At 55.5% G+C, this 27737-nt stretch overlaps 1 protein-coding gene across 2 annotated transcripts in view; it reads left to right on the forward strand.

Moving 5' to 3' along the window:
- TTYH2 (tweety family member 2) overlaps positions 1 to 27737 on the forward strand; it is a 34522-nt gene that overhangs the window by 4145 nt on the left and 2640 nt on the right. Inside the window, exons 1-13 of one of the 2 annotated variants that reach the window (XM_019740449.3) lie at positions 2229 to 3296; positions 3566 to 3738; positions 7150 to 7261; positions 12939 to 13159; positions 17239 to 17334; positions 17917 to 17989; positions 22031 to 22100; positions 22325 to 22380; positions 22871 to 22963; positions 23163 to 23255; positions 24873 to 25015; positions 25694 to 25879; positions 26373 to 26451. In XM_019740449.3, the coding sequence (XP_019596008.3) occupies positions 3153 to 3296; positions 3566 to 3738; positions 7150 to 7261; positions 12939 to 13159; positions 17239 to 17334; positions 17917 to 17989; positions 22031 to 22100; positions 22325 to 22380; positions 22871 to 22963; positions 23163 to 23255; positions 24873 to 25015; positions 25694 to 25879; positions 26373 to 26451 (1539 nt within the window). In that variant the 5' untranslated portion in view covers positions 2229 to 3152. Of the gene's footprint in view, positions 1 to 2228; positions 3297 to 3565; positions 3739 to 7149; positions 7262 to 12938; positions 13160 to 17238; positions 17335 to 17916; positions 17990 to 22030; positions 22101 to 22324; positions 22381 to 22870; positions 22964 to 23162; positions 23256 to 24872; positions 25016 to 25693; positions 25880 to 26372; positions 26452 to 27737 lie in introns of those variants that run through there. The other variant, XM_019740450.3, reaches the window with a different exon arrangement.

Consider the following 27737-nt stretch of genomic DNA (forward strand, 5'->3'; position numbering starts at 1 on the left):
AGAGTACGAATCGGTCACGGCTGCCCCCACCTTGGGTCCTGATTTTCTGCTCTGGGTTTCTCATCACAAAGTGAAAAACCAGAACTAACCAAAGTCACTTTGATGAGGAGAGAGGCTGGAGCTTGAGCTCTGATGTGGGGGCTGTGGGCACTGTCGGGGTGGAATGGGGGAAGGTGGTGGCTGCAGGGCCCTGGGGGTGTGGGGTGACATGGTAAACGTCCTTTCCAGGCTCTGTTAGAGCAGGAGGGTGTGTAAGCAGAGCTCCCCCCCCCGCTGGATGGGAGTTTCTTTCTCTTCCATCCTCCTCCCACCCCACGCACATGGGGATTTGCAGTGTTAATTAGAAGCAGGAAAATAATTGCCTATTAGAAGGTGGCAGGGGACACTAAGGTGGTGGCTGTGGGACATGGTTCTGCTGGTTAAGCCTCCGCTTCCTTCCCACTTCCTCCCCTCCCCCTCCTCACCTTCCTTCTTTCTTCTTCCCTTCCCATGTCCTCTCTCCCAGCCCCTCTGCCCCTATCCCAGCCTTCTCCTCCCAGCCCCTGGAGGGAGCCGTGGGAAGTCCCCAAGGTGAACAGCTAACAAAGTGCTCAGCATTGGGGTTTCCCGGAATGGCCTCCCGGGGCTGGACTGCAGCATCGGTAACCTCGTTGAGACCAGCTGCCCAGCTTGGAGGGGCCTGGGCTGCAGAATCCCAGGGCCCTGCCCGTGGGACTGGGCTCACAGGAGGCTGGAGTGGGCTTGGGACAGTGAAACAGGGGAGCCAGCACAGGGAGCAAGGGGGTGGCACAGGCTGTGCTTTGGAGAGACTGAAATGGCACCAGGTGCATCTTGACCTCGTCTTGGAGGCCCTTCCTTGCTGAGTGGGGACACGGGATAGAGTCAGCGGGGTTTCTGGTTTGGGACAGACTGAGAGAGGGGCTATCTGGGAGGCAAGCTAGAAGTCAAGGGTGGCTGGGAGGAGGTCTGCTTGTTTACCAGTCTCTAATCTATTCAAAAGGTCTGTCTGTGTTTTTGTTACTTTTTTTTTTTTCATTAGGCATAACGTGTAAGAAACTGCACAGTGCACCTCAGTACGTGTGTCTGTGACACCATCCCAATTATGTTCCTGGCTCCCAGGAGACTCCCTCGTGCTCCCTCCCCTACCAAAGGCAGCTACTATTCTGACCTCTCACTGCAGATAAGTTTCTCTGACTTTGTGCTTTACATAAATTAAACCTCACCATCTCTGCTGTTTAGTCTGATTTGTTTCCCCCAACATTACGTCTGTGAGATTCGTCAATATTGCCGTGTGTCGCTGAGACATGTAGCTGGAAAATTCTTTTCGTGGCTACATAGTATTCCATTTTGTGACTGTCGTCCATTTTCTGTATCCGTTCTCTTGTTGGTGGACACTTGGGTTGTTTTGAGTATTTAATATTACCTCTGTATTAAGCTGCTGTGAGCATGTGTGTATGTATCTTTTGGGGGCACACTGGCCCTCCTTTCTGTAAGGTAAACATTCAGGAGTGGCATTGCCAGGTCGTGGGATTGTTGCACAGTGGTTTGCAACTTGCTCAGGGGATTTCCTGGGTTTTCACAGAGGGGTCTCAGGCCTGCGCGGGGATGGCCAGGACAAAGCGTGGCATCTCCGCCCGCTCCCCTGTCAGAGCAGGCTCTGTGTATCAATCTATTTGAAGGAAAGCTTAAGGTGCTAGGAAAAGTTTGAGGTAGTGTGTTCGCACTAATCACTGCTTCCCAGACTCGAATGGCGTCCAGGTCGCGGGCGGTGTCCCTAGATGCAGTTCTGATTCATTAGGTCTAGGCTTGGGAGTCTGCGTTGCTAACAAGATTCTGCATTCCGTAAGACGTCGGTGCCAGGGACCGCAGGTCGGTGAACTTCAGTCACTTTGAGTAGCGAGGCTCTAACCCCCTGCCTGTTCTCAGCCTCCTTTCCCTTGGCCTGGGGGTGTTGGGCTGGGCGCGGGAAGGTGGCAGCTCTTCTGTACTGTCTCACAGAGCAGGGGCCTCCTGGGCCAGCCCCTGGGACAGGCCTGGTGGTCCAGGCTGGGGACCCAGCCCTTGCCACACCATGAGGACTTCAGCAGGCTGATGTGTTCAGGTCTCCTGGGCCTTTTCAGGTGCCTGGAGAAGGGCTTGCCATCCACTTTGGAGAGTCAGGAAGGTGAGTTCCTGGTCACACCTGTGACATATCTCTCCCAGGGGAAGGTGAAAGCCACACTTTAAGTCACGTTCACCTCCCCACTCCCGAATGAGCCATCTCTCCTGTCCTCTTCTGGGCTGTCCCCACCACTTTGGCCATTTGTTCCTGAGGCTCGGAAGCCTGTGGGTCCAGGTGACCAGCAGCGCAGGTCAAGTCGGGTCCGAAGGCCACCCTGAACCCTCACAGGGCCGAGCAGCTGAGAAGCTGGGGCAGGGCGGGGTGGACCCGACAGGGACCCTCACCACTGAAAAGGGCCCTGGGCCTTGGGCCTGCAGTCCCAGCCTCTGATTTTCAGAGTTGTCTCCCAATGTGTCTCCTGGCTGTCTCATGCACAAGGCGTGTCTCCCCCTTAGACCTGAAGGGTGCTGGAATCTCCCTCACTCTCCGATCGCCACCACCAGCATGCGGGTTCCCCGAAACAGGCTCCAGCCCTGACAGCCCAGACTGCAGCACCGAGGGTTCTGGACCAGTTGCCACTTGAGGGCACGTGGGGAGCTGGGTGAGGCTGCAGCTCAGGGGCCTGTCTTAGAGCCAGGTCCAGCCCTGGCGGGCGGCCACAAATCCTGGTGCCATCTGGTGCCCATCTGGCTAAATCAAGAGATTGGAGGGCATGCAGTGGGGCACGGGCCTTCTGACAGATAACAGCTCCCTTCACAGGACCATGAGGGCTTGGTGGGCCTGAGGTGCCTGCTGCCCCCTTCTACCATTGGCACCTGGGGGGTCACTGTCCTGTTCAGGATGCGGTGAAAGGGGCTCCAGGGGTGCACGTCCTAACAGCTCCCTCTCCCCTGGCACAGAGCTGGCTTCTCGTTTCTGTGGATGGACCCCAACGCCTAGGACCAGGCTTGGAGGAAGCAGATAGGCCAGGCCGTCCCTTCCTGACCCTGTCCTGGGTCCCACTTAGTTTCTGAGATGTCGTGCCCAAGCCCCGTGTCCTGCAGGAGACCCGATGCTCTGGTCCACGTGGATGCCCCTCTCCTCTGTGTCCCTCAGTCACGCAGCTCCTCCCCCACCGCCCTCAGGGTCAGCTGACAGCTCCCGCCTTATCTCTGGAGCAACTCTGAGCAGCTCATCAGTCTGGGTCTTCATCCAGGTGTGTCAGCCACACACTTGGGGGCGGGCCTTCAGCTGCTCCTCGTCCCTGATCCCCCTCAGCTGGCCACAGCCCGTTCACTTGTTCTTGAGTCCCCACTGCCACCCAGCCTGAGTGCCGGGCACGCTGTGTTCAGAGTAGGACCTTCAATCAGGAGGGATGACAGACGTACAACTCAGTCCTGGCTGCGGGCCTGGGGACAGGGCACCTTCCCAACCCTCCCCCTGCCCTCAGGGACCAGTGCTGACACCAAGCCTTTCCCTCTTCAGTCACTGCTGTTCCTGGGGCTGGTGGCCGCCGTCTGCCTGGGCCTGAACCTCATCTTCCTCGTGGTTTACCTGGTCTGCGTGTGCTGCTGCAGGCAGGATGACACGGTGCAGACCAAGCAGCGCAACTCCTGCTGTGTCACCTGGACGGCCGTGATGGCCGGGCTCATCTGCTGGTGAGTGCCCCTCGGCGCCGGGCCAGATGTGTGCAGCTCAGGGGCTTCTCAGTGTGCAGAGGAGTGAGGCGGACCCAGTGGATAAAAAGTGGGCCTGACCAGCTGTGTCTTGCCAATGGTTAGCCTATGACCGTGACCCCCCGCTCCTCACCCTCTGCCAGCAGCCCCCCAACAAACCATAGGTGGTTAATCAGCTTTCTGGCCACGTTCTCCTGACTGAGCTCTGGATACCTTGATGAGAGAGCCTGTCCCCAGGGTGAATGTTGTCCCTTTTCTTGCCAGGCAGTAGGAATCAGATGCCCTCCTGGAGGAGTAATGGGCGTCTCTGTAGTGTGCCCCATGCCCTTCCCGAGTGTGGGCCTGTCCAGCCCAGCAGCGCTGTGCCTGGCAGCCCCACAGCCCCTCCCTGAGCAGTGTTCCTGGCGGCATTCCCAGCCAGAGGGCATCTCTGCCCTCTGAGTCCCTGTCCCCTCCCAGCTGCTGCCTGGAGTCTGTGAGGTCAGAGAAGGTCAGACTCCATCCCAGATCAATTCCATCTTCTCGTAAGATCAGTAGCTGTTAGTACCACCAGCAGACTTCTTCACTTTGGACGAAGAAGTGAGGGTTTCTAAGCCCAGACAAGAGCCCTCACTGCCCGGGCAGAGGCCATGCACAGCCTGGCCCTGTTGTGAGGAGTTGTTGCATATTTCTTGTTTTTGTATGAACAGAGAGGTTTTCCCAAAAGCCTCAGGTCCACCCGGAGACCTCCTGGGGTAGTCACCCTTGGGGGCTAGAGTCCCTCATTGCTTAGGGTCTGTCGCATCCAAGAACCCACAGCACGAGTGACCCACTGTCTCAGCAGCAGGATGGTAGACAGACGGGACACGGTGAGCCTGGGAGGGAGGGGTCCTGGGTTCTCATCCCAGGAGGCTCACCTTGCCGCTGCAGTTTTCTTCTCCATTAGGGCACGTTCACACTCCCGCCCTGCCGACAATGTAGGGATAGTCTCAGCCAAAAGTTAGGCAAGCACCTGAGGCAGTGATACAGGGGTGACGAAACACTGAGCACATCGCGGGACCCCCAGGCTGGGTGAGACAGGCGGCTGGGCTCAAATCATAGGCTTCAAGGAAAGAGTTCTAGCCCAGGTCAGGAGTGCAGAGACCAGGATCGGTCCCTGCAGAGAGGAGCTCCTGGGAGGTAACCGAGGTTACCAGGGTCTTGAAAAGCCTTCTCCTGGGACTAAGCAGCACGAAGGTGGATGAGAGGGGCCGGGGGGTTATACAGACGCCTGAAGAAACCAGCAGTGCTGGCCACATGGGGAGCCCTGTCGCATGAACTCAGATTTGTTTTTTAAGACACGACAAATGACAAAAGAATACTATGGAATAGTAAGAATGACTTTGGAGGGTCAAATCTAATAAGGATTGTTTAAGGAAATTCAAAAAAGAAGGAGTGCGTTTGGCATGACTCATTGTACAAAATTCCAATGTTATTTGTGCCAGCCAAGAGGAAGCCAGAGATAAGAAAAAACAGGCACCCTTTCTGCCTCCTTGTAGCTCTTGATCTACTGGGGAAAGCACGTTCCCAGACGTGCACGGGTGGTCGCCCCTCACCTATGCTTTTAACAGGTATCCTAGGTGTTTCTGTCCTGTGGTCCGTGGACCACTTCTGGAGGAACACTAGACTAGGGGTCGAGAATACCTGGAAGGAGGTTTCCATAACGGTCTCCCAGGGAACTCCATCCAAGGTCCTATCCTATTTAAAGAAAAAGCGTAAGTGTATGTGTGTGTGCATTCATCTTTCCCCCCAGGATCAGTGTTTCAGAAAGCTGCTTAATGACTCTTCAGTGACCCCCCAATATAATGGGTCAGATAAAATATGAGAGATGACAGGCAAGATTTGAGATGATTTGTTCAGCCTGGAATGTTGGACTCAAACCAAGTAGATGAAATTTCACAGAGATAGATGTAAAGTTCTGCTTTTGGTTTAAAAAAAAAAAAAATCAAGACAACACTACAGGAGGAGAGACTGGCCTTCGTGGCAGTTCCTGTGAAGAAATCCAGGGTGTGTGTAGACCACGCGGTCGGTCAGTAGTGGGGAGAGCAGGATCTCAGGGCGTTGGCCCCCCACTGTGCTCGGAGCTGGATGGACAGCCTGGTCCTGGGCGCTTCACTCAGACGCCCCGTTGAAGGGCGACCCTGACCAGTTAGGCAGCATTGAGCCCAGAGGATGGCGATGATATAGTCACAGGTCTGTAGGACATGCGTCTGATTTGGAGAAAAGTAGTGACACGGAGCCACATGGAGATGTCTAGTGGGGTGTCTTGCAGAACTGGAGCTTATTTCGGGCTGCCCCAGAGGACAGCCAAGAACCAGTGGGTGTGTGATTTAAGGAAGTGGGCTTTGGCTCAGTCGAATAAGGAACTTTCTACAAGCTGGAAGTTTTCAGTGGGTCAGGCTGCCTTGTGAGGGTAGAGAATGGAGGGGCAGTCCTTCATTCCTGGAGGTGTCCGTCACTTGGGGAGCTGGCAGACATACGGGGCCCTGGGCCCTGCCCAGACCTACAGCATTAGAACCCCCGGGGCCGGGCCAGCAGTCCTCCACGTTCGTTGTCACAGGACGCGAGTGCAGGAGTACTTTCCTGCTGCCTAAATGAAGTGTGCGGTAGAGCTAGTCAGCCAGGCCAGAGCTAAGCAGGCCCTGACCAGTCACCTCCCACCCCCGCCTGCCCCCAGGAAAGCGCTCCCCAGCTAGAGTCAGAAGCCTGCTCTTCGCGGACATTTGACCCGCTTTATTCATAATCGCCAAAACCTAGAAGTAACCAAGATGTCCCTTAGCAGGTGAATGGGTAAATAAACTGGTCCATCCAGACAATGGAATATTATTCAACGCTAAACAGAAATGAAGTATCAATCCATGAAAAGGCAGGGAGCAAAGTTAAATGCATATTAGTAAGTGAAAGAAACCAATCGGAAAAGGCTCCATGCTGTATGATTTCAACCATAGGACATTCTGGAAAAGGCAAAACTATGGAGATAATAAAAAGATGAGTGGAGGGAGGGAAGGAGGGCTGAGCTCAGAGGATTTTTAGGACAATGAAAGAAACTACTCTGTATGATACTTAATGGTGGACGTTACACATTTGTCCAAACCCATAGGTTGTACAGCACCAAGAGTGAGCCCTGATGCAAGTTCTGGACTTTGGGTGATTATGAGGTGTCCACGTAGCTCATCCATTGTAACAAATGTCCCCCTCTGGCAGGGCCTATCGATAGTGGGAGGGGAGTCTGAGAGGGGGGCAGGGGGTATACAGGCGATCACTATATTTTCCATTCAATTTTACCTTGAACTTAAAACTGCTCTAAAAAAATAGCATATTAAAAAAAATTATCTTCGGGGTGTCACCTCTAACTTTGGGGTCTCTTGCCCGTAGTGCTGCGGTGGGCGTTGGTTTCTATGGAAACAGCGAGACCAATGATGGGGTGTACCAGCTGATCTACTCCGTGGAAAACGCGAACCACACCTTCTCTGCGATCGATGCACTGGTAAGACTCCTGGGCAGCTGGCCGGGCCACGCGCGGCCCGTGAGGTCCGTGTGGTCAGGTCCCAGCCAGCTCGGCTTCAAGGGGGTTGGACTCCCCTTGGGGCTGCAGTTGACCCTGCCAGGAGCGAACAGGCGATTTCTGCTCCCTGGGCGGGAGCGGTGGCAGGAGTGAGAGTGAGGCCCAAAGGAGAAAGGAGGATGGGTCCTGTGGGACGAGGGGTGGCCGTGGGGTCAATCCCTTTCATCTCTAGGAGAGCTGAATGCTTTCCCGTTTGTCTGAGGAGACGCTGAACATGGAAAGGGAGCCCTGTCCTCTGGTGCTTTCACGGTCATTTTATGTGCTGTGTATAGAGATTTGTGAGGTCCTGGAGGCGACCCGCGAAAAGCTCTTCAAAAATAAGTCAACGCCCCATGGGGTGGAGGGACTGCCCACTACCCCCTGAGGTGTCCTGCAGGCTCTGGCTTCTGGGTGCCCTGAGTCCAGCTGGGGGCCCAGGGTGAAGGATTGTGCTGGGCTGGCCAGAGAAGATGCTGGATTTTTAGGGAAGGAAAGAGCTACTCTGCTGAGCCTTCGGCCGAGTGACGGACACTGAGAGGGTGGGGAATTGGGGCTTTGTCAAGTGCTTGTCGCCTTCGCTGGAAGCACCAGATCTTTTCAGCTAATTTGCAAGGCAGCCCCATGGCAGCCCCGGTGCCCCTAGGAGGCTTTCAGGGAAACCAGTCCTTAGACGTCCACATCGTTCCCAATTCCTTCCCCTTCCCCCCACCAACCCCCCAGCCCCCCAGAGGGGTGACCTCGGTAAGTGGCTCTTTGTGGCAGACAGTCTCAACCACAAAATGCAGCCCCAACTGGACCCTTGGGCACTCGCTGGAAGAGGATTGCACCCCATTGCCCCTCCTCCTCCCTTAAGCTCCCCTAAGGCCTTAATCCCACAGCCCGTCAGGAGGGACTCACCTTAAAGAGACAGCTGTGCTGCTTGCTCATCAGTGCCCAGATGGCTGGGTGCAGTGGCTCTCGCCTCAGAGAGAGCCCTTCTGAGGAGCTGCGGGTCACATGCCAGACCAGGGCCCAGCTCCCCTGCAGACCTCATCCGTCCACCCCTTGTGTCCACTGGGACTCATCCCTGGGGACTGAGAGCTCTCTGGACACTGGGCTGGGTAGCTATGTGGGATAAGGGAGGGAAAGCTGAGGGCAGCTGTCACGTCCAGCGCAACACGGGCAGTGAGGGTGCGAGAAGGGGCGGCTTTGGGTTAAGTTTTAAGAAAGAAACATACAGAGACTTCACGCAGTTAAATCTCAGAAGGCCAGGGGTCTCACAGTTCTGAAAGACTGGAGCCCAGAATAAAGCCTCCTGGAGTTTTTTACTGATAAGTATACAAGGGAGTAGTAGTGTTTTTCTGGCACGGTCTGTGGGACTCATTTATCACGTTATAGAAACAACCCAAACCAATTATGTTGATCTTCAAACAGTCGAAGCAGAAAGTCCTTGAGGTGAGATATGCAACTCTTTTAAGGGACATATATAACATGTTGAAATTATTTCACAGAGCTGAGCAGAGCGAGCTTAATCTAGGTGAGAGGGAAAAGTCAGAGCCAGCAGCTGGTTTTCCCAAGCAGGGGAGACAAGGCCCCTTCCCAAGTCTTTCTAAGGCAGCTCATCGGGGCGTCTCCACGGGGTTCCGCCTGGCTTGAGTTGCCCCCCCCCCCCCCCGTGGGGAATCTTACTCGTCATTGGCCGCAAACCCTCTTTTGGAGACTGAATAGAGAGAAATATACAGTCCCAGAGATGCACAGTCTCACAGATTATTCTTTCCTTAAGGAAAGACACGGGGGTGGGGGGGAGGGCAGTCTGCTAGGCCGCTGTGTGACAACAGGCAGCCTGATCAGCCCATGGAGGCCCGGGGGGCGCTTACCCTCAGCACCCCCACCCTCACCTCTGCCCTGGTAGGGAAGGGGTCCCAAGGTTACTGCCTCTGGACTCTGCCTCCCCCTCTTCCTCCATCTGCCAGTACCAGCACCCCTGGAGGAGGAACCCAGCCCCAAATGGAGAATCCCCTACCCAGGGAAGCCCCAGAGCCATGACCTTCACTAGCTGACCTGTGACCATTATAAGGAATGGCCCTTGTCTCCCCGGGGGCTAAGGAAGGGAGAATGTCCCAGAGCTGTCCTGATGGCAACTCTGAGTTCCTCATGTCCTTATCCCATGGGAGGAGAGCTGTGCAGGGAGACGAGCTGGGAACAAGCCCCCGGCTGCATCCATCCACCTGAGCGAGGGCTGAGTGCCCCAGGGCCAGGTTTGGACGTTTCACAGCAGGCCGCATGTCTCTAAATTCCCCCATGTTCCCAAAGGGAAGGGTTCTGTGTGTCCCTGGAGTTCAGCCCCTCGTCGTCTCTCCACCACTTCTGAAAAGTGAGGACTGGAGCGCCAGGCTTTTGTGGAGTCCCCCCCAGGTCCCCCCAATGGAGCTGCTTCAATCCTGACAACCCCTTCCTGCCTCCTGAGTGAGCCCTGAGGGCCCTGGGGGCCCAAGCTCAGGCTGTATCCTCCAGGCTCTTGCGGGACCGACAGGGCTGGTTTGGGCCTTGGGGTGGGTACCCAGCAAACCCATCCCAAGGGCTCCAGGGGAGGCAGCAGATCTCAGAGGGCTCCCATATCCAGGGGGTGAAGGCTGCATAGCAGATAAATGATGTTAGATGAGACAGTGTCTGTGAAAGTCCTCAACATGGCGCTGGCCACAATAATGAGGGTCATTATTATAATTGCTATTATTATATGTATTAACTATAATCACCACGAAGGAGGGGATTCAGACCTGAAGCAGAGCGAGATGGACCCTCCCGGGGCTCTTTTCCTGGATCAGAGGCCTCATGCTTGCGCCTTAGTAAATGGGGGCTGCGGCTCAAGGCTCAGGCCTGGCTGGCAGGGTTCTGGGTTAGCTACACACTGTGATTTGGGGGGGTCAGAAAGGGTCACTTGGGAGTATGGGATGAGTCCTTTCTCTGGATCCAGTGCCCCAGTGAAGGGGGCCTGGCCTCCAGTTACCAGGGGACCAGGGACCAGGCGCACCTCTCACCCCTCAGGGTCTCAGTTTAACTTATGGGCCTCGGGCTTTACAGCTCCCAAGAGGTCGACCTACTCCAGCTTTCACGTTCCCTGGGCCCGTGTGGTTCCTCTGGGCTCTCATCTGGGCCAGCAGCAGCCTTTGGGTGGGGAAACGGGGGCTTAGGGAGGTTGTGTTCCTGTCCTGGGTTTGAAGCTAGTACATTTCAGAGCAAGAACTGGAACCAGAACCCAGGTGTCTGGGCTTGCCCTGCCCTTCAAGGATCTGAGATGGGGCTCCTCCCTTCAGCCTGCTGAGGCTCCACCCCTTTAACTCTAGGCGTGGCTGCCCTTCTAGAAAGCCTCATTAAGTGAAGCTTCTTCCCCCTCAGAGCGTTTCAGACTTGAGCTTGCGTCAGAGTCCCCTGGAGGGCTTGATGACCAGTTTCTGATTCCATAGGTGTGGGTGCAGGTCCCACCCCCCAGTTTCTGATTCCATAGGTGTGGGCGGGGCTGAGAACTTGCATTTATAATGAGTTCCCAGCTGATCGCCCAGGGACCAGCTGGAGAACCAGGGCTCCTTCCTAGGGAACAACAGCTTCCCCCACCTGCTAACTCGCCCCTAACCCTACCCCAGCCTGGGGAGCTGAGTTGCCCCTCTTGTTCACAGAGCTTCTTTTCCTGGTGGGAGAGCCCTGTTGCATCTCTGGGGCGTCCCTGCCTGGAGTTCTGTCTGTATTGAACCTCTAGGGAACTTGGGGAAACAGGGCTGTTAAGTAGGTCAACATTGTGCTTTTTATTTCTTTATTGTTTTGTTTCCTATGAGAAGATGTCAGGAGGAAAGAGAGGACCTGGCAGATGTTTACTGTCTTTTGTTTTTTCCGAGGAAGCGTTTAAGAAAATAGAGAAGTTAAAATTTTAGAGCTATGGAACGGGGAAAATGTGGGCTTACAGAAAGCGTTTGCAGATCATTTTTAAGAGCCATTGTGTCTCAAGTTTATTAGCTATGATAGAGGAATATGAAAATGTCACATGGTACAAGGTTTGCTCCCAATGTTAGCCATGAGTAATAGTGCCTTTTAGATAAAAGGCTACAAAGCACTTAGACATTGATCTAATTGAGTAGAAAAGGAAAGTTTATCAGGGTGATGTTGAGTTACTGAATTTACTTTTACATGGTTCCCAGCCTCCCCCCTCCCTTCCACCCCACCATGAGAAGCTACAAGCTGCCAAATCCATTAGGTACAGTGTATCTATATCTCACAGCCCTTAACCAGCTTGTAAGAACCAGGAGCAAGCCTGGAAAACGGAACAAACCAAGCTACAAGCTGCCAAATCCATTAGGTACAGTGTATCTATATCTCACAGCCTTTAACCCGCTTGTAAGAACCAGGAGGAAGCCTGGAAAACGGAACAAACTGCTGACATTGAAAAAAATAAAACAAAACGAAACAAAGAGGGCCATTCTGTTTTCTGGAACCAGGAACTCAGAGAGTGGTGCAGGCGTGAAAGCCCAGGAAGTTGCTGTCCCATCCCCCTAAACGAGGGGTGTCATCTCCTCTTCCTCTTGCTAAGCTCTGACTGTGGGAAAGCGCAGGCCCCTTCTCCTGTGTCGTGTTGTCTGCCTTCCAGGCCTCAGGGAGCTGAAGGCTGCCCAGAAGAGGATCAGCCACACACACCCCCTCCCAGCCAGTTGTGCTTGTGGATTTAGTGTGACAATTTCAGAACAGCAAAGCCCTTCTTCGCCCCCTCGCTGCCCACACACTGGCTCAGAGCTGGCTCGGAGGGACATGCTTGGGGCTCCTGGGCTGCATCCCTGTGTCCCCCGGGGACCCTGCATCTGGGCTGTTTGAGCGTCTTTCTCACCCCAAGCCCTGCTTGTGTGTTTGCAAGCCAACAACAGTCACTGCCGTCATTCTTCCCTCTCTGCCTTGGAAGAGCAAGTTGCTTCCTTCAGTCCCTTAAGGCTGGGACAGGATCCTGTCCGGACAAATGTGCAGGGCAGGGCACAAGCATTCCGACTCCCTCCTCCCATCAATGTCCAGGCTTTGGGGAGGCAGGATGGGGCTATTTCAAAGTTCCATTGTTCTGCCTTCACTCAGGCTCAGGCTCTGTGAGCTGTTGCTAGCTCCACAGCGAGGACTTTTCTCTTGTGAGGCATTTAGAGATCCTATTGTGGGAACAAAAGGTCAGGTAGCAGCGGAGGAACTCTTCGGCTTAAACGTCTTATTCCTCACTGTGAAAAAGAATCCGTAAACCACAGTGTTTAAAGTTTTAAGAGAATCTGCAAGGAAGAAACATGGGTGTTTGTTTGTTTCCCCATCTGGGTCTCTCTTTAGAATAAGTCACTGGATCTTGGACCCAGGTCCCGGTTCAGGCCAGATCAGGGCCTGCCCCCTGGATGGAGGGACATGAGGGCTAGGTGGGTATGGCGGGGCCTCTGTCTTTCATCCTTCCTCTGGGCAGCAGCCTCCTGAGATTTTCAGGGCTGGGGGCTGCGTGCGCAGTGTACTTGTTCAAGCCCGAGCAGCCGTCTTCTGCTGTTTGCAGACCTTCTCCTCCAGAGTCAGAGTCAGGAGCTGGGCTTCTGGCTTCCTCCACCCCAGGGTTAGACTCACAGCCCCAGCCCCTCCCCAGGTGTCCAGAACCACCCAGAAGATGAAGGTGGACCTAGAGCAGCACCTGGACCGGCTCAGTGAGATCTTCGCCACCCGGGGCGACTACATCCAGACACTGAAGTTCGTGCAACAGATGGCCAGCAGCATCATTGCCCAGCTGTCAGGGGTGCCCGTGTGGAGGGACGTCACAGCTCAGCTGACCGAGCTGGCTGACCAGACTGGCTACGTGGAGTACTACAGGTAAGGGGCTGGGCGGGGTGGGGGGGTGGGGGCGGCGTGCGGCACCAGCTTCCTTCATCCACGCCTGTATCTCCGGGCCTGGGCAGGGAAGTGCCACCCCAAGGCCTTCATAAGCCATTACCTGAAATCGGAAAACATGGGAGCTTGGGGGCCGAGTGGTAGGCATGTGGAACAGCCTCTTGATACAGGCAGGCACCAAGGCGCAGAGAGGGGGCAATGATGTACCAGGACCCCAGCACTGGACATGCTCGGGCCTCCCCCCAGAGCAGCATGTTCTGTGACTGGTGCTGGGTGAAGGGCGAGTGGTTTACGGGTTCCTCGCCTGCCGGGTTTATGGGGCAGGGCTCCCTGCACCTAAGACTCAGCGACAGGGGTGCAGGGGGTTGGGGAGATGGCAACCTCTTTGCCTGCACGGAACCTTCCCTAATGACAACTTCTTAGCAAGCCCAGAAATGCCTTCAGCGTGAGTGATGGAGCCTGCAGGACACTGTCCCCACCTTTGCCATATGTAGGTGTGCAAACTCATACCTATGTCATCTAACCTTTGGGAGTCCGTTTACGTGTCCACTACCTCCCCATTCCCCAGACCCCATCCTAGTTGAAGACACCGGACACAGGTCAGCTGACCAGGGACCGGCTGCCCTCCCTCCAAGTGCAGAGTCTAATGAAGGTCACTCAGGAGAGCCAAGGTGGGAGGCAGCAGTCTGGGCTCTGGGCGGTTCCTGGCTGCAGGGCGACATGACTTGTGAAGTAGCCATCACTGCACCCAGGGTGTAGGACACAACACGCAGAAGGTGTGAGGGATACATGAGTCCTGATGAATAAGTATGAGTGATTTGGACCTCACACACACACGCACACACACACACACACTCACACCAATTTGTTGGCTCCTCTTCAAGCCCTTTGCGAAGGTCAGAGCCACAATTTACTCTGCTGTTCTGAGTTCATTTCCCCTTTGTGAGAAAACCCCAGCCCAGGCTGAACAAATAACTGAATCCAGAAAAAATGTTCCTGGTGGCCTCTGGCCAGAGATCTCCTCGCCCTGGGCTCTCGTCTTCCCCACGAGAAGAGATGGCAGGGCCCTGACGAGGGGAAGCACGTGAGGTCCCCGGCTCTGGATAGCGCTCGCCGTCCTCCCCTCCGCAGCCCGTCCAGCCCCTGCATTGCCAGGATGACACGGGATTGAAAGGGACCTTGGTTCAACTTCCCATCAGATGGATGGCTGCACACGTGCAAAAGAGCCTTTCTCCTAAGTGACGGAAAGAAACTGCCAACTCGAAGGATGGGCTGTGACCTGTGACCCAAAACAGTGGCATTAATTAGTCCTGTGACATGAGGACCATTCATTGCCTGAGCCTTCAAAATCTTTTTGTCATGGGGGTTTAGGGCAGGTAGAAAGTGGGTGTCCATTTTGACCCTGCCGTTCTCTCCAAGTGGACCTAGGATAGGCCCATGTACACTTGGGGGCCTCACGTGGGCATTTTGATGATGACAATGATGGAATAAGTCAGAATTTACACATCAAAAGGGGCTTATTTGTAAGGTGATTTCATTAAAAATGGGGAGGAGGTGCCAACTACACAGCAGCTGTTTCAATCTGGGTGAGGGAAGGGGTCCCCTAAGACCTCCATCCCCAACTCACACCCCTTGTTCAGGTCAAGGCAAAAAAGGTCTCGTCCAAGGTTAACACCTGTGGTTCCTGAACATTGCCGGTGATGTGTCCCTTCCCCCCATGCTGTTTGCTCCCTCTCGCCTGAGCTGCTCTAGAGCAAGGCTTTATTTAATTCTTGAGCTAACCAGCTTTAGGGGCTGGGTCTCCTCTGGACAGCCTCCCCCCATCTTTGCTTTGCAGCATAGCCATCTAGAGCATAGCCATCCAGCTAAGCAAATGTTTTTAGCACTTTTGTACAAGGCCTGGCAATAAAAACCCAACAGACTACCCTCTTGGAAAGGTTTCTAAGGGACATAAGGGTTAACAGAGGCTGGGTAGGGGAGGAGCCGTGGGGGTACACCCCGGGAGCGGCTTCTGTGAGAGCCAAGTTCTTGGTTGGAAACACATCCCAGATCATCCCTGGGCTCCTCTGGGAAAACGCATCTGCCTTGCAGAGCTGTTTCCAGGAACCCTTCACAACATGAGGCTTGACTGCAGAAGGAGGCGTTGAAACACAATCCTGGAGAGTGAGTTAGAAGCAATTCTAACTCGATTTCCTGGTGATGTGTGGAGGAGAGGAGAGAAGTAACAAGAAACCTTTAGGTCTGAAACATGAAACCAGGACTTTGAGAGGTGCCTGGTGGTGGTCTGTGCGTCTTGTAGGAAGGCTAGAAGACACGGAGAGTCTGGAATTCCTGGGCCAGGCTCTCCTGCCACGGGCCTCAGTTTTCCAATCTGTGAATGGGATCCTAACCGCAGATGGTCCCTGCGGTTCCTTCCAGCTCTGACTGATTCTAAGAAAACTGACTCCTTGGTGGCCTGTCCTCGTGGCACTTTCCTCAGAGCCCCCAACTCCATTCCTGGGAACCTGAGAGTCCTCCAGTTGGGCTCTCTGCTGGGGTTGACGGTTTTGATCAGGCTCTTTTCGGGGGCGTCTATTCACAAAGGCAGAAAGAGCCTCACATGGCTGCCAGGTGGCCTCCAGCGTGCTCCCTCCCCTTCAGAGCCCCTCTGTCACTTTCTTCTGGCTCCATCTCACTTCCCACCCACACTCCATATTCTCCCTTACCTTCTTGATGGTGTCAGTGAAGCAGAAAAGCATTGCTAAGAGGAGGGGTCAATGAGTGTATTTGCTCCTGCATCGAGAAAAATAATGATCACAAACTTCTCTCTTGGGGGGACTGGGACCAGTCCCTCCTCTGCCCCTGCCTCCTCTGTCCACCAGCCCCCCACTGCTCAGACTGGTCCCCCAGCGCAGGACAAGTGGACGTGGCTGCTGGGTGAGGACTGCCTTGGGAGAGAAGGAGGTTGCTTTGTTTGGGGGTCTTCTCAGTGCCCGTGGAATTCAGGCAGTCCAGGTCCTGTGCTTTGGAGAGCCAGAAAGCAGGGACCTCGATCGCTGTCTGCCTGCCTTCTTCCCCTTGCATTCAATGAACGCTATCCTCCCCTCCCCCACATCCAGATATCAGCTTCAGCTTTTTTACGGATATGGAAACCAAGTCTCAAAGGAGTGAGGCAACTTGCCAAGGTCTCCCAGCTGCCTCCCTCCATCAGCTCAGCCTGGGGGGCAAAGGAGCTAGAGGAGTGAGGGGCTGGGAGCCTGAGGTGCATGGTGCCCTGGCATGTCCTCGGCTCCCTGCCCTGCCCTGAGCTCCCTGGTCCTCTGCAAATGAGCTCTCTCGTCCAGGCATCCCTGGCACTCAGCTCAGTGCCTGACACAAAAGCTGATTAAAATGAATCTAAATGTGCAAAGTGGTGGGTCCCAGGCGGCTGGTGGGAGCGAGATGGGAGGCCTTGGGGTGGGGACGCCCAGCCGAGAGTTCATCAAAGAAGTGGGCGTCTTAGGGGCTTTCTTCGATCTGTGGATATAAATGTCAGGCCTTGTCTGGTCTGATGCTGTGTGAGAGTTCTAGAAGCAATGGGAACCACGGTCCAAAGAGATGCTTGCTGGGAGGCTTCAGAGAGACCATTTAGACCTTCTCTGTGCAGTTTGTGGCCGCTAGCCATTAAGATTTAAATGAATCCAAATTAAATCATGTTAGAAATTCATTTCCTTAGTTGCACAAACCACATTCAAGTTCCCCATAGTCACATGTGGACAGGGGCAGATAGAGTGGGTGGCCCCGGGGTAGAACATTTCCATCACTGTAGAAAGTTCTAATGGACAGCCAGGACAGGGGGAGGGGGATTCCTTTGTCCAGGCCCCAGTAGGGGTGCAGGCCTCGGCTCCCTTGGACGGCCTCCCCACTGTGCCCACTGGGTTCTCCCAGCACAGGCAGGGACACACCTTCACAGAGGCTGCTTCGCTGCTGGCTCTGGGCAGTCGTTAATAAGGAGGGGCCAGTGGGCCTGGGGGCTGCTGGCAGGCCTCCCTGGTGGAGAGTTCTGCTCTCCTCCCTCTGACCGCCCCTCCCTCTCCACCCAGGTGGCTCTCCTACCTCCTGCTCTTCGTCCTCTACCTGGCCATCTGCCTCATTGCCTGCCTGGGACTGGCCAAGCGCTCCAAGTGTCTCCTGGCCTTGTGAGTAGCCCTGCCTATGGGTCTGGGACAAAGATCTGGGTAAGCATGTGGGGTGATGGTGCCCCCATCAGAGAGACATGAGGGCCTGGCTGGGCTGGGAGGATGTGGGGGGACAATGGCCCGAAGTCGCCTTCGACCCCCTCCTCAGCAGCCGACCAAGAAGGGACAGCAGCTAGCGATTCACCACCTGGATACCAAACAAGGACCGGCCTTTCCCCCACATGTCCCCTCCCTCCTGAGCCTGCCTCTGTTGAGCAGCTGAAGAAATGCTGCCCAAGCATTAGAGCTTCCTGCCGTCTCTAAGCAGCACCTCCTCCTTAGCTTGCGCCCTCCCAGCTGCGTCTCCTTGGCCCAGGGAGCTCTGCTCGAGGCACTGAGTGCCATCTCCCTGGCCTGGCACTCAGCTGGGCCAGTGTTAGGGCAGGGACCAAGCCTTCGGGGCTACTGCGAGAGTCTCGGGCCGGGGAGGGAAAGATTGTAGCTGAGAGAAAGGGCACTAAGGTTGGTGGGTGACAGCTGTCATGGGGTCCCCTGGGCCTGCCAGCCTTTGCTTGGATCCCACCAGAAGCTGCTCTCCCCTAGGATGCTGTGCTGTGGAATGCTGGCCCTGCTCCTCAGCTGGACGTCCCTGGCCGCTGACACCGCTGCAGCAGTGGTGAGTTGGGGGAGCGGGTTTTGTGGGGGCGGGGGGGTGCAGGTGGTGACCAGGACCATCTGTAGGTGGCATGTCGATGTGACTTGTCCATAGCCCCAGGGCAGGGTCAACTTCTAGTCTCAGTCCCAAATGCAGAATCACAGACCGAAGCGGCTTAGATCTTCTGCACCAGCCTCTCACCTTTCAAGTGGGGACACAGGCCCAGAGAACCAGGAGGCATTTAGGGCCAAAGCCAAGATAAAACACCTGAAGCCTCTCCCTTTCCTAGCCCACTGGCCCGTTCCTAGCCACCTGCTTAGTGCTTGTAAGGACATGCATGGATGACCAGGTGACTTCTGTGTGTGGGAAGTAACTGGGTCTGGGGGGATGGCTGAGGTCTGAACCTGGAGCCGTCTGGCATACTTCCTGGGCACTGGGAATGTGGGCTGTGGCATTTAGCTTACCTCTGACCCTTTGCCCTTTGACTCACACAGTCTGACACACTGGTGCACGTTCAACCTCAAAATGTTAAAAACAAAAACAAGGAAAAGCCACAAGGTGGGGGAGCTTTCCATGTAGGTGTTTGGTCCTTAATAGACCTAATACTTGTGTAAAGCTGTGTGCGTGAGTACATTCATTCATTCATTCATTCATTCTGCTGATGTTTGGCCCTATGGCACTCAGTGGTACCAGGTATCTGGGGATGTGAAAACCAGGACAAACGTAATGTTTGCTCTTGACCTAGTCGCAGCCTGCAGAACAAACACTTCTAGGCAGATCATTGCAACCCCATGTGAATCAGTACAGTGGAGGTGCCTGCCCTGTGTGTGTGTGTGTGTGTGTGTGTGTGTGTGTGTGTGTGAGCAGGGGCAGGATTTACCAGTGGATTTCAGGGACCCCCTAGCTGCTTCAAGAGCCACAAACTAACCCTTGCATCGGTTCTGCCCTAGCGACCTAGAGATAAAAGAATGGGACTCCTACTGGAAGCCCTCTACCCAAACCCGTGCCTTGTCCAGTGACCTTGGGGCTGGTCAGGAGCTCCGGCCCTGGGCAGTTTGCCCCCATGATGCCCACGGAATGAATGGACCCTGGTCTGCTTGGCTCATAGCAGCTTTTGGCAGAGCTTGTCCGGAAGGGAGAGGAGGTTGGCAGCTCCTGTTTTATTTCCCTTCCCCAACCGTGCAGTGTCCACTTTGGGCAGGAGGGAGAACTGGACAGGCATGAGCCTGCATCCCAAGGGTGGGGGCCCCTCTATATACAGGGAAGGGCAGGGTAGGAGGGCCCATGCTGTGCTCAAAAGCACCCTGATGTCATCAGGAGCTGGGTGGGCTGCATGTTGTCCAGGGGAGTGGCTGCTGGCCAGAGCAACACGCACAGCTGCCTGGCCAACAGCCTCTCCTCCAGGGACAAGTGTAAGCGCAGGGAGACTCACACATGGTGTGCTTTCCTGGGGCTTTGTCCTGCCCACCGCGAGCCTCTGCCTTCTGGAAGCAGCAGCAGCGTCCAGCTTGCCCCCATGAGCTGCCCTTCGGGAGACAGCCTCTTCCTGGCTCCTTCTCACCAGGCTTCAGTGTTCAAGGAAACCAGAGGCCATTTAATGTCCCAGCTGGGTGCCCTGGAACACGAGGGAGCCCCAGAGAAAGGCCATTTCCCTAATTCGTTTAGTCAGGCCCCCCTGTGACAGAATGAGTCTGAATGGGCCTTTGATTGGGCTGCAGATACTGCTGCATTTTAATAGGAAGTGGGGCTGGGAGGGGAGGGAGGCAGGCCTGCGAAGGCTACTGTGGGGAGCTTTTGTGTGGCTTCGCTGCCCCTGCCCTCTGAGACCTGGCTTGTTTTGAGAGCTGTGGGGCCACAGGACTAACACTGCCCTCTCCCCCCACCTGCCTTTAGTGTCCCCCAGAAAGGACCTCCCCGTGGAAGGAGCATTGCCCCTGAGTCTGCTATGAGTGGGAATTAAGGGGGCTGAGCTCTGGGCTTTGGGCAACACTCTGAGCCTCCTGGGACCCCCACAGCGGCTACCTACCTGCTTGACCCCCTGCCCCATGTGGTCAGGAGTATAAGGCCAGAGGGTGAAGGGGGGAGGGCAGAGAAGAGAGGAGGCACCCAAGAAGGAAGGGGGTAGTGGGGGGGGGGAGGAGAGAGGGGCATCCAGGTGTGTGGGCCGCACAGAGCGGTGCCCCCTATGGTCTGGTCATCCCTTCCCAGCAGGGCACCCCTGAGGAAGTCACTGACATTCTCAAGGCCTCGGCTTTCTCGGGTATAAAATGGAGAGAATAGCCCTTGCCTCCGAGAGTTGTCGATGGGATGACATGGGTTGGCTAATCCATGGAAGGCATATAGTACCTTCTCAGTGGACAGTAGCCATCACCGGTTTACCCCACTTATTATCATGTGAGAGTCCCAGGGTGACTCCTTCAGACCATCACCACGGCTGTCAGGAGCTGCCTGCAGGCTAGGCCGCCAGCTGGGAAGGGCACTGGGCAGCTTCTGCACCTGCTCCAACTGTGCTCGTTGTCCTCTGCCTCCCCACCTCCTCACCCTGCTCCCCATTGCGTGAATAATGCAATACAGGCCCTTATCCTCAGGACAGGAAAGTTGAGTCCTCATGGAAGAGTCTGAAAAGCAGGCCTGGCCTGAGGGGGCAGGAGGGGACAGGGTGGCCACATCCCTGGTGGAGCCTCTGACAGAGGCCTCCGTCCCTATTTGGATCCCAAACTTCTTGGGAGTAACCCAGACCAAGATGGCGGCCTCGTTCTTTATTTTCCCCAGGGCCTCCCCACCCCAACTCGAGCCTGGCTCCCTCTCTCTGCGCCTCCGGAGACATGCTGTGGGTGCACCTGGGCCTGCTGGTGCAGTTCTCCCAAGGTCCTGAGCGCGTGAGAGTATGTGTGTGTGCTGATAGGTCTCTGTGGAAGCTCTGTATCTAGAGGGGCATTTTATTCTCCTAACCCTATCCATTACGTACATTTTCTAGACTGGAAGGTGCCCCAACAGCTAGCCACTGTCTCCTGTGCCTAGGACAATGCATGGTGCCTCGTAGGTACTTAGTAAATATTTAGCGACTCAATGAATGAAGAGTGATGCACCAGTGTGGGCCCCTGAGCTAGCCATTCCCAAAGGAGGACAGGGCACTGGGGAGGGGTCCCCTGCTCGGGAGCATGCACTGGAGCAGGGGCAGCTCCCAGGAACCAGCCAGGGGACCAGAGTTCACCCTGGCTGCTCTGAGAGGTGGAGGCTCCCTTTACCCAGTACCCCTCTGCACTCCAGGCTGGATCTGGGGTGGGCCTAGCTCAGAGGATGGCATGCTTGCTGCGCCCTCTCCCAGGCCCGGACCTGCTCTCACTTAGCCCCATGGAGCCTTGGTGGTCACCTAGCCAGGTAGTGCTGCAGGGTCCAGGTCCCCCAGCTCAGTGGCAGAGGCTGGAGCTGGTGTCTTTTAACCTCCGGCCCTGTGCTCTACACAGCCCCCCATCTCTTTGTGAGCAGGACATGCCCCCAAAAGCTCAAAGATGGATTCAGCAGGAATATATTAATAATTCTTTAGAAAGAGAGTCCAGCAAGGCTTCATAGATTGATGTACCTCCAGAGCATGTAAATCTTGATAACAAGACAAAAAAGTAAAACAGAGCTGAGCCAATGAGGCCATGGTACACATAACTCCCCGACACCCGTCCTGCAGCTTCCCCATGGCCCAGGCCTGCCGAGGTCCGTCCCAGAAGAGGCATCAGAAACAAGAGTTAACAGTACATGGTGCTCGCTCTCTGCCAGTCATTTTCCTGGGTGCTTTACGTAGATTAATTCATAAGCTGCGAGTGTTTGTCTCTCCACGTTATAGATGAGGCAGCTGAGACACAGAAAGAATAAGGTATTTGTCCAGAGTTACAAAGCTAGGAACGGGGCAAAGCCAGGACTCGAACCCATGGAGGCTGGCTCCTGACTGTTCTTGCCTGCTTGGACTGAGCTGAGGGCTCCCAGTGGCTGGGGCCGAGGGCGCCTGGCTCCTCGCAGGGCCCTGGTGTGGTGACTTTCCTCCACCTCTGCCGTCTCTCCCTGGCTCAGGGCACCAGCGACTTCTGCGTGGCTCCTGATACCTTCATCCTGAACATGACAGAAGGCCAGCTCAGCACAGGTAATGAGCCCGCGCGTCTCTGTGTCAGCCAGACAGTGCCTCTACATACGTGTTTCAGCCCTGTAGTCACCCAGTCCCTCCCCACCCCACCACGTCAGGTCCAGCTGGACCCCCGGGGCACTTCTTAGAACCTGGAGGCTCAGGCAGTGGCTTGGCCACTGAGGGTGACTGAGCGTCTGGTCACTAGTGAGCTCCTGCCTGACGCCAATGTCTTTGCTTTGCAGAGGTGACCCGTTACTACCTGTATTGCAGTCAGAGCGTAAGCAGCCCATTCCAGCAGGTACAGCCCACCCAGCCCAGCCCTCACCCCGCCCACAGTCCCCTTCGTCAGCATGCTCCCTCTTCACCCCAGCACTGCACTGACCAGAAAGGTGGACGTGGCTGGTGTTCTTTGCTTCACTGTGGTCCTCTGAAGGGGGCGGGGCTCTTGGTCAGTGTCTTCAAGATCAGTGTTTCTCACACGCCAACGTGTGTACCCATCACCTAGGGAGTGTTAACACACAGGCGCTATGCAGTGGGTCTGGGGGGGGGGCCCGAGAGTCTGCATTTCTCACAAGCTCCCCAGCGAGGCCCAGGCTGCAGGACCATACTTTGCGTAGCAAGAAGCCTGAGGGGTGAGAGGAAGTCTTGCAAGCAGGAAGGGCCACAGTGAGGGATGTGACTGCAGCTGCAGCCACGGGGAGGGGCTGCAGGGGAACAGGCCCTCTGCATCTGAGGGGGCTCCTGGGAAGCTGCACCTGACGGCAGGGCTGTGGTCTCTCCTGGTCCAGGCGCTGACCACCTTCCAGCGCTCGCTGACCACTATGCAGATCCAAGTCACAGGCCTGCTGCAGTTTGCCGTGCCCCTCTTCCCCACGGCAGAGGTAAGGCGACCTCCCCCAGCATCCATGATGGAAGGGGGATCCCTGGGGTTTTGGAGACCCAGGCTCCCCATAGTCTGGCTCCTTCCTTTGGCTTTAAAGGCCTCTGTGCACCAGCTGCCGTTTGTGGTTTTATCCATAAGCCCTGCTCCCACCGCTCAGTCTGTCTGCGCATTTGCTTCTTTCCTTCTTCCTGCTCCAGAAAGATCTGCTCAGAATCCAGCTCCTGTTGAACTCTACAGAATCCAGCCTTCACCAGCTCACAGCCTTGTTGGATTGCCGAGGGCTGCACAAGGTGCTGGGCTTGCCCCGGGGGCTGAGTGGGGAGCCAGCAGAGGCTGGCCTGGGCGAGGATTGCCTGGGCTCCCTGCAGGCCCAGGGAATGGGGAGGAAGCTGACCACAGGAAGATGGAAGAGGTGCCTGGCTTCTTAATTCTCTCCAGTAGCTGAGACAGGGGGACAATAAAAGGTACCAGGCGGTGGGATAGCAGGATTGGATCCGGTTACCCCGAGAACACTGGAGACGCTGATTTATATAAGGAAGGCTGTTCCCCAGTGTCCAAACTCCCAGCCATCTGGTCAACCCATCCGTCTCCCTGGGTTGCCATCTCATTGCCAGCATCTTCTCTCCAGGAATGTGGACTATCAAACACCAATGCAGGGAACACACGAAGTATGTGAGCCTCCCACCCCATGCAATAAACCAACGTTTATCGACAGCTTTCACAGCCAGTCTGGATTTAGAGCAAATAATCATATTAACGATCGCTTAGTTTTGTGCTTGACCTTGTTCTGTGCACTTTATGTCCAATAGGTTATTTAGTCCTCACCGTTAAACTATGAAATGCATGTTAGTTCATTGGAAATTTTACAGATAAGGAAACTGTGTGTGTGTGTGTGTGTGTGTGTGTGTGTGTGTGTGTGGATGGATGTCTGTAGGTAGGTAGGTAGGTAGGTAGGTAGGTAGGTAGGTAGGTAGGTAGGTAGATAGATAGATAGATGATAGATAGATAGATAGATAGATAGATAGATAGATAGATAGATAGATAGATGATAGATAGATAGATAGATAGATAGATAGATAGATAGATAGATAGATAGATAGGCGTGTGTGTGTGTAAGATTCCAGAACTGGCAACTCAAAGCGTAGGCTTTGGGCCCTGGCAGTCTGATTTCAGGGCTGAGACCTTGGGTGTCAGCCTTGTATCCTCTCCCTTCCCCTTAGCAAGTCCTGGCAACTATACTCTCAGATGTGTCCTGAGTGTGTCCACTTCTCCCTCCACAGCTTCCACAGTGGTTCCAGCACCATCCTGAGACCTTGGGTGACAGCCCTGGCCTCCTAACTGTTCTCCCAATTTTTCTTGCCCCCTTACCACCCATGACCTTTCATATACAACAGCCAGAGAAGTCTTTTGAAAAACAAATTGGATCACATCCCTTCCATCCCAAACCCTCCAGTGTCTTCTTGTCAACTTACGATAAACTGCAAACTCCTCGCTTGCCCTGCAAGCCCCAGCGTGACCTGGTGCCATCTCATTCCATCTCCTACGGCCTTTTCTCTTTCCTGAACATGCCAAGCTTGTCCCTTTTGCCTCAAGGGTGCACTCCTGGCCTCAGAGTAAATTCCCCCTATGTTCTGCTCACGCCCCTCACGTAACTTTGTCTGTCATGTTCAGAGCCGAGCCTCCCATGCCTAGCACACAGCAGGTGTTCAGCAAATGCCTGTGTAGTGAAGCCAGGAAGCCCCATTGTGTTGGGCTCCAGAGCATGGACCCTTATGGTTGTACAAGGTGCTTGGGATGGGAAGGGAGGAAGATCCAGGTCCAGGCTGAGGGAGAGGGTCTTCCAGAGATGAGCTCAGACCCCAGGCTGTGCCCCACTCTCCTCCAACTGTGTGTCCCTCCTCCTCCAGGACTACCTGGACGCCCTCGCTGGCGTCTGCTATGACGGCATTGAAGGCTTGCTCTACCTTGGCCTCTTCTCCCTCCTGGCCGCCTTCGCCTTCTCCACCATGATTTGCGCGGGGCCTCGGGCCTGGAAGCATTTTACCGCCAGGTGGGCTGCCTGGAGGGGGTTCCTGGGAGAGCCGGTGGGAGGCTCTGCTCTGCCCGAGCTGAGAGCTGATAAGCCAGATGGACAAGGGCAGCAGAGGACCCAGGTATTCGGCCCCAATGGGCCACCTGGATGTCTGCAGAAGGTTCCCTGAGAGTCTAGACAGACGCCCAAAAGTAGGTTCCGTGGGGCCAGGGCCAGAGTGGAGCTGAGCATGGTGACCGCGTCTTGCCATGACCGGGCATCCCTTGCTTGTCCTCTCTTCCTTCACAGGACTCTGTGGCATGAGATGATGAGAGCTTTGGGTGCTGGGAGGGGTGCCCCCAGAATACTGAGAAGGACAGATTGTAGCGCTGTTATCAGGGCACCTGCAGTCTCATTGAGGAGAGAGACAGAGATGAGATGGTATTTCAGCATCTCAAGAATTGGACAAGAGGAAGCAGGGAAGGGAGAGTCAGTTTGCACATGGTCAGCGTGGTGGGCTGCCTGGAGGAGGTGGATGTGAAGTTGGGAATGGGGCTGAGTGATCTGTGCGAGGCAGGGCTGAGGACCATGTTTTAGAGGAAACTCAAGGACAGAGGGCGAGTCCTGGGAGCAAAGATTGGGAAGCAGGCTAGGACCCCGCTGCCTTGGAGCCTCCTTCACCCCTCGCAGTCAGCCGTACCCCCCGTGTCATTCTAGGGGCAGAGACTATGAGGACATCGATGATGATGACCCCTTCAATCCCCAAGCCCGGCGCATCGCTGTCCACAACCCACCGCGGGGGCCGCTTCACAGCTTCTGCAGCTACAGCAGTGGCCTGGGCAGCCAGACCAGCCTGCAGCCCCCGGCCCAAACCATCTCCAACGCCCCCGTCTCGGAGTACATGTACGGCAGGGGATCCCGGGGACTCCCCTCATAGTGCCTAGCCCTAAGGGAGATGGGTCTATGGGTAGCACGTTTGGGTCCAGAGAGCCAGGTGGGGAGGAAGGCATCAAAGGCCAGCTGTGGTCCCCTCCCTGCAGCCATGCCCTGGGAGGCCTGGCGGGAAGGCCCTGGGGAACATCTAGTCACCCCAGCCCATCCACGTGTGCAGGGGAAGAGCCCACTGTAAATGCCAGGCTTTTGGCCACAAGCCCGCAGGGTGGGTTTCAAGGCTGAGAAGCTGCATTTGTCCAAGCCTCCCTGCTCCTGGCCAGTCTCCTATCTACTGCTTCTTCCCTGGGCCACCCAGAGCCCTCTTTGCTTGTCTTCCCGCCCACACTCCCTCTGCTCTACCCATGGTCGGTTCCATCCCCCCACTTCCCTGTGTAGACCCACGGAACCCTCCTGTAGAAATCTGAGCGCCTTCCCCTCCTGAGCTCTCCTCTCGGCCCCGCAGGAACCAAGCCATGCTCTTCGGCGGGAACCCACGCTATGAGAACATGCCACTCATCGGAAGAGGCTCCCCTCCTCCCACGGTACCCTGGGCCCCCGCAGCAGGGTGGGCAGCAGAGTTCTTGAGCCAGGGTGTCTGTCGGGAAACTCTGCCCTTTCGTGTTGCACCTGCCCCATCCTGGTAGCTTGGAAGGGCTGAAGCTCGGAGCACTGAAGACCCGAGGACATGGGATCAGTGACTTAGGCCTGGGCCCTGAGGACCGTGGTGCACACGTACGCTCGTGGGTGTCCAGCAAGCGCTCTCTGTGAAAAGTGCCGGACCCTGGGGAAAGAGAGACGGGACCCAGTTCTGGTCTTCAGGAAATATGTAATCAGCAAGAGGGGAGACACAGGAAAACTGCTTGTAATAAGTGCCACATGGTCCTTTGGGACCTGGAGGGAGGAACTGTCCCCACTGCTCTGTGGGACCCAAGGAGGTCCTTTGGAGTAGGTGGCATTTGAGCCTTACCTCGGAGCAGTGGGTCTCGCCCTGGGCGATTTTGCCTCCCAGGGGATATTTGGCCACATCTGGAGGTAATTTTCGTTCTCACAACTGGAGGTAGTCACTGCTGGCATGTAGTGGGTGGGGCCCAGGGATGCTGCTCAGCCCCCTAGAGCACAGAGGACGGTCCCCATCTCAAAGAATGACCGGCCTCAAGTGTCCCTAGTAAGATGGTTGAAAAACTGCTCTGACCCATCCACGTCTTTCCCTGCCATGACCCCACCTTGCCGGTTTTGCCCAGACTCCCTGGCTGCCTTTTTACAAACAGCTCCAGACCCAGACCCAGCTCTTGTATCCAGTGCCCTCAGGTCCTCAGGTCGGGAGAGTGGTTGGGTCAAAGCCTGTGTTCAGAGTCGGTACCTTTTAAATCCCTGCCTGGCTTCTCTCTCTACCCGGAAGCCTCCCGGGTGCCTTTTCCTTGCCACTAGCTGCTGTGGACCCAGGAATGCAGATTGATTTTAACATTAATCTGAGCACAACATAATTAGGGGAAATCTGCTGTGAAAAACGAATTACTCAAAGCCTCGTGATGCCAACTGAAAATGATTTTTGGATTACCTTCTGTTGTGAAAAATCCAGGCCACTCTCCCTGCCACTAGCAGAGATAATCAAGAACTGACCTTATTTGCAAGGCTTAAGGACAGCATAAATCGTCCTCCCTAGAATTAAGACCTACCCAGAAACCCTAATTGCTTTGGCAGGGCTGACTGCCCCCTGTACCCAGGAAAGCGCCCCCTCCACCCCACCCTCCTACCATGGAGACAACTAACGCTGCTGACCCAGGAACCCCCAGCAGGGAGGTGTGGACATGTGCCCCAATGATGACCA

This window comes from Rhinolophus sinicus, chromosome 12 (genome assembly GCF_057876585.1).
Source record: "Rhinolophus sinicus isolate RSI-liver-muscle chromosome 12, RSI-T2T, whole genome shotgun sequence".
In the NCBI taxonomy this organism is placed as follows: Eukaryota; Metazoa; Chordata; class Mammalia; order Chiroptera; family Rhinolophidae; genus Rhinolophus; species Rhinolophus sinicus.